The sequence below is a fragment of the Pinus tabuliformis genome, chromosome 5_2, assembly GCF_031772625.1.
Source record: "Pinus tabuliformis cultivar Carrire ecotype Pingquan chromosome 5_2, CPIR1, whole genome shotgun sequence".
NCBI classification, from domain to species: domain Eukaryota; kingdom Viridiplantae; phylum Streptophyta; class Pinopsida; order Pinales; family Pinaceae; genus Pinus; species Pinus tabuliformis.
Genome location: NC_142306.1, coordinates 478,927,677 through 478,933,038, shown reverse-complemented (window position 1 = coordinate 478,933,038; position 5,362 = coordinate 478,927,677). Strand labels below are relative to the sequence as shown.

Below are 5,362 nucleotides of genomic sequence, written 5' to 3'. Positions count from 1 at the left end.
GTGGGTTCCTGATCCGGGGAAATTCAGGAAGATTAGGCTTCACTTTCTTCATTCCCTCTCTCTGCATAGACACATGGAAACTTTCCTCCATATGGTAATTCGTGACAAGCACGTTGACAACTAAAAATTATTTGCAGGATAGGAGGATCTCAAGGGGATTCTACGAGAGATTTGTTACAACTTGGATGACATCGTGGTTAGACTAATGAGGGTAGAGCGGTTCTTGGTATCCGATTTGGGAACTAAGTCTCATGAGCTACATGAAGCACCAACAATTATTAATGCTCCTATTAGAAATTTATCTCAGGCTAAATCCTCTCTCCTCTCTCTAGTCATCATTTTTGAGTAATGGTCTCATTATTGGATGTTTCATGGTCTTGCACTTGTCATCACACTGGATTCTCGATATAGCACTATAACACATGGTACAGTTCTCGTTTTTTGTTTCTTAATGCAGTTCAACATAGTACCTTGAGACTTAGTTTGTGTTTGGTTTTTTGGATACATTTTGGATTTTATTGTCCAGGTAGCATAACATTAGCATGCATGATTTTATAGTTATCTATATTTTATATGTTTCTTCTTAAATTTTGTAAAACTCTTAAGGCGTCAATGCACAATTACAGTTATTATGTAAGGGTAGATTTGTCTCTCGCACAGTGAATATTTTGTATCCTAGATTTCAATAATAGTAATGGGTGTTTGTTGGTTATCCCTCGATGAAGTTACAAACTCCTAGGGTGTTTTTTGGAAAGTCTGATCAACTATCAACGTAATATCTTTTAGCATTAATGAAAATCTTTGACAAAGCTTACCAAAAAAAGATGAAAATCTACAATTTGATATTAATGTATGTCACAAAATAAAATAACAATAAATAAAGATATTAAAAATTTGGATTACCATAGAAAAATATAAATTTATTTACATATAAAAAATAAATTAATAAATTTTGAATGATATTACAATTTTTTTGTTTGTAAATTGTGAAATTATATTATTTTTAAGCATTAATTAGAAAGAGAATATATAAAAGTAATTAGTTCGACCATATAAATTAATTGTTTAGTAAAATTCAATAGGCATCAACACACTTACTTCATGATGCATCTCATACTGCCAAGATTTAAAAGAAAAATAACAATTAACTAAATTATAACTTTATAGTATAAATTATTATTATTATTAATTAAAAAAAGAACTATTGAGTTAAACATATATACACTTAAAAAATCATGTAACAAGAGTCTTAACCATGAAGATGCATTCTTACTTTACCAATGAAATTCTTAACCTATCAATAAGCTTTGTTACAACACCATTGGCCAATACCATGTCTTACTAGTCCCACACGTCCAAAATGCCATAACTTTCAAATAACACATGTTCATAGGATAATTTCTTTTAATTAATCATCTTAATCAACAGCCTACGAAGAGCATAACTACGTTTGAGATAAATCTCAATTTTTGATATATAGCTTTAGTGGGCCTAATGGTTAAGAGCATGTGTTTCCTCCTAAGAGGTCATAGGTTCAAAACCGAAAGGGGGTAGAGTATGTATGCCTTCTTAGATTTAAATTCCAAAAGTAGATATTATTATTAACTACTACTAAAACTATTTTAGGAAATTCCATGGAGATGAAATCTCTATAATTCACCTAATAATTAAATTAAAATTCTAGAAACCCTGCCTTATAAATTATTAGGTGAATTTGAAAAATAAATTATTATAAATATAATTTGAATGTTTATTACAAAATAATAATGATTATAAAATTATAAACTATTTTCTTTTTTAAATATGGTTCATCAAATACTAATAAACTTCTAGGAGTTCTCTACATAAATCGGGTTACAAACAAGGAGATTTGAAGGGTCACAAACAAGGAAATTGAAGCTTGAATCTATAAGTTTTTAGAGATTTCACATTACTTTGATCACCAATTAAACTGCCCCTGAACCATTCAAACTAACTTCTTAGTTTAACTATTCGAACCAACTCATTGAACTAATAAAAATAACACTAAAAAAAAAAAAAAAAAAACAAAACAAAACAAATATTCTTAATTGCAACAATAATAATAAACACAAAAAAAAACTAATTTTTTTCTTTTTTGTTAATAATTTTCAATATACAACACAAAATTACACCAAAAAAACAATATTACTTGTTACAAATTTAATGAAACATTGTTGTATATCTACCTATAATATTTTTAAATTATAAAAATAAAAATAATTAAATTATTTATATGATGACTAACTTTCAATTAAATCAAATTGATTTATTAAAATATTATGATAAAATATTGTTTGGAATTTTAATATATGTATATATATATATATATATCTATATATAATTTGGGATGAGATTTTCAGTGTAACAAAAAAAACAATATACTTAGTTACAAAGCATTTAATATCTTTTACATTAAACTTTATACTATTTTACCTAAATAATTTTACATCAATATAAAAAATAATTGAAAAAGGAGTTGTTTATGGAGGCGGAGGATTTGCTAAGATGACTAAAAGTGGCCGGAACTTAGGCAAAAAAAATAAAAATATGTAGAATAAGTATTTGAATCATGTTTTTGATTGTGAAAATGGATTCAGCACCATCAAAGACTTTTAAGGCACTCAAAATTATGAAATTGGATTTACAAAAAAATTTGCCAGATTTTGTCAAAATATAACCGAAATTTCCATAACTTTTAAAACAAAAAAACATAATTGTTAAACTACTACATTAAAAAATATCATATATAAAATTGAAAATGGAATAATTTCAATTTTATAAATTAAAATTAAAAATAAATATCTTTTAACTGAATGATTCGTTAAGCCCCTTTCAAAAAGGTTTGGAAAAAGTTATCATTTATAACACGGATTTTCATCCCTGTCAATTGCTCTTTCCCATTAGTTCTGAAAAAAGCGAATATTTCCTCCCTGGGTACATTCCAGATTTCCATGAAAGTAAAATAGAAAATGATTCTCTTTCTTTCCTTTTTTTATCTTTTTGAAAATGAAATATATTTTGAAATTTTGGAATTCCTTAATTTGACCGTAAATTCCGGAAATATTTCCAAATTTGAGTAACAAGAGGAAAGATTAGAAAATTAAATATATATTAATTTCAAAAATATTTTCAAATTTGAGTAACCAGAGGAAAGATCAGACAATTAAATATATATTTTAAATAATTTATTTTTTTATAAAATTGATTTAAAATTATAAATTCAACTGATAAATATTGAAGTGTCTCAAAATATCTCAAAATTTTTTGAAAATGTTGAATCTATATACGATAATAATATTTAAAAAAAATTAATTTAAATGGTTTTTCACTAAATTTTAACCAAAAATTAACTGAAAACTCGAAAAAGAAAAATACGATAAAATAAATCGCTTAAAAACTACTTTTTAAATTATGAGATTTTGAAAATAATAATTACTCTATCGAACAAATACGAGTCAAAATAATTAACTTCAATTTAAATAATAAGACGTTCTTGCTCTCACGGCTTCTAACTCCTATTTGTATTTATTCGAGACAACTTTCGAGACGATAAGTGTCAAAAATGCTGTCTGTGCATTAATTATCTACTACACGAGTTTTCTCATGCCTGAATCTATTTATACCCAATCTGTTGCTGTTGCTTGGAAGGGTCATCGGAAGATTGCATGGAAAGCTATACTGAACGTTTTCAAAGGTAAGGGTTTCTGTGTAAAAGATGGCCAATAGGTTTTCCATCCTATATCAAGATTCAGAGACTGACTGGGATTCCTTTATCAGGGAATTGGATTTTAACTGGTACTATGGTGGTCTTTTCAGTACCAGCAAAAGAGCATCTCCTGCAAATCCTATGAATTCACTTGATGATGACAATAGAAAACCCCATGAAAATGGTGTGGAGATTCCACGGCAGGAGCTGAAGAAAGAGATCAACCCGAACTTTGAAGATCCAGAGAAGAATGATGAAGAAATAGTTACTGCAGGGCGTGGTGACTGTGTAGCCAGCATTTTCAGAATATTGGACGAGGATGGCGATGGGAGGGTTAGTACAGATGAGATCATGAGATTTCTGGAACGAATAAATCTGGAGATTCCCATGGAAGACTTGGAATCAACTGTGAAATCGGGATCTGCAGGTGGGTTTGAGTTTCTCACTTCCATAGAGTTTAGGGATTTTTATCACACATTGATATTTGCAGGCAAAGATGAGAATGAAGAATTTGTAAGATCTGGTGATTTAGAGATTGATGATAGAGCTATCTGTGAAGCATTTGGTGTATTTGACCAGAATGGAGATGGGTTTATCAGTCCAGTAGAGTTGAGTGATGTTTTGTGCAGGTTAGGGTTCATGGAGGGGAGGGATCTCTGTCACTGCCATAGCATGATTGAAAATGTGGATGTTAATGGGGATGGCTTTGTAGATCTTGACGAGTTCAGGCTCTTGATAACCAGATGGACTTCCCCATTGGCATCAAATATGCTGTGCTGATACTATTTAATGCTGGTTGTACACATTATATATTCTGCACACTAAGAATACTATGGTATTCCAGTGATGATTGAAGTGTTATTGTAGGTTTTTGTCTGTCTTGTATGCCATGACGTTAGGTTTTGTGTAAAGACTGCCTCACTTCAAGATGTCAATGGAAAAACGCTTGTTACTTAATTTTTGAGTGTGGGTTTTTTTTGCTTTTGGGTAAAATCCAATGAAAAGTTTTGGAAATTTCAAGAAAAGTTTTGGAAACTTCAAAATTTTTCAGGTATTATTGTTATATTCAAGATTTTTGGTGTTTCTGTCTAGCTGTTTCTCCAGGTAGAGACAACTTCAAACTTCATATACTTCATATTATTGTATTGGTGTTCATATTTTTTGTACTGGCGCTTATATTCAGTCGATTTGTTGGGTTTCTTTTCACCTCCACATCGTTATGATGCTCGTTGGTTTAACCACTATGTTAGTCCAACATCTCGCCATATGGGATGTCAATTATATATTTATGAAGTGTCAATGGAAAAACCGTTCGAATTTTAATTTTTGTGTGCGCATACTTTCATACTGGTGCTTATATTCAGTGAATTTGTTGGTTTTCTTTTGACCAACATACCTTTATGATGCGCGTTGGTTTACCATTGTGTTGGTCCAACATTTCGGAATATGTGATGTGAATTATACGTTACTTTATGTGCTAATATTACTAATTTTCTTTAATATTAATATGTTTTAAAAGATGTTTTATTTTGATAAAACTTGATATAAAACTGGTTGGTCGAAGGAATATTTAGAAATAAAAAATAGAGAAAATAGATGGAAAATTTAGGTTTCCTTATTATGAATTTGGTGAAA

At 29.4% G+C, this 5,362-nt stretch overlaps 1 protein-coding gene across 1 annotated transcript; it reads left to right on the top strand.

Moving 5' to 3' along the window:
* The first annotated feature begins 3,736 nt into the window (after positions 1 to 3,736).
* LOC149159734 (calmodulin-like protein 3) lies at positions 3,737 to 4,507 on the top strand. Its single transcript, XM_089434406.1, has one exon. The coding sequence runs from the start codon at positions 3,737 to 3,739 to the stop codon at positions 4,505 to 4,507; it is 771 nt and encodes a 256-aa protein (XP_089290532.1).
* The last annotated feature ends 855 nt before the right edge of the window (positions 4,508 to 5,362 follow it).

Bases quoted from the DNA above. Each gene is read 5' to 3' on its own strand.
- LOC149159734 (XM_089434406.1), top strand. From the start codon at position 3,737: ATGGCCAATAGGTTTTCCATCCTATATCAAGATTCAGAGACTGACTGG.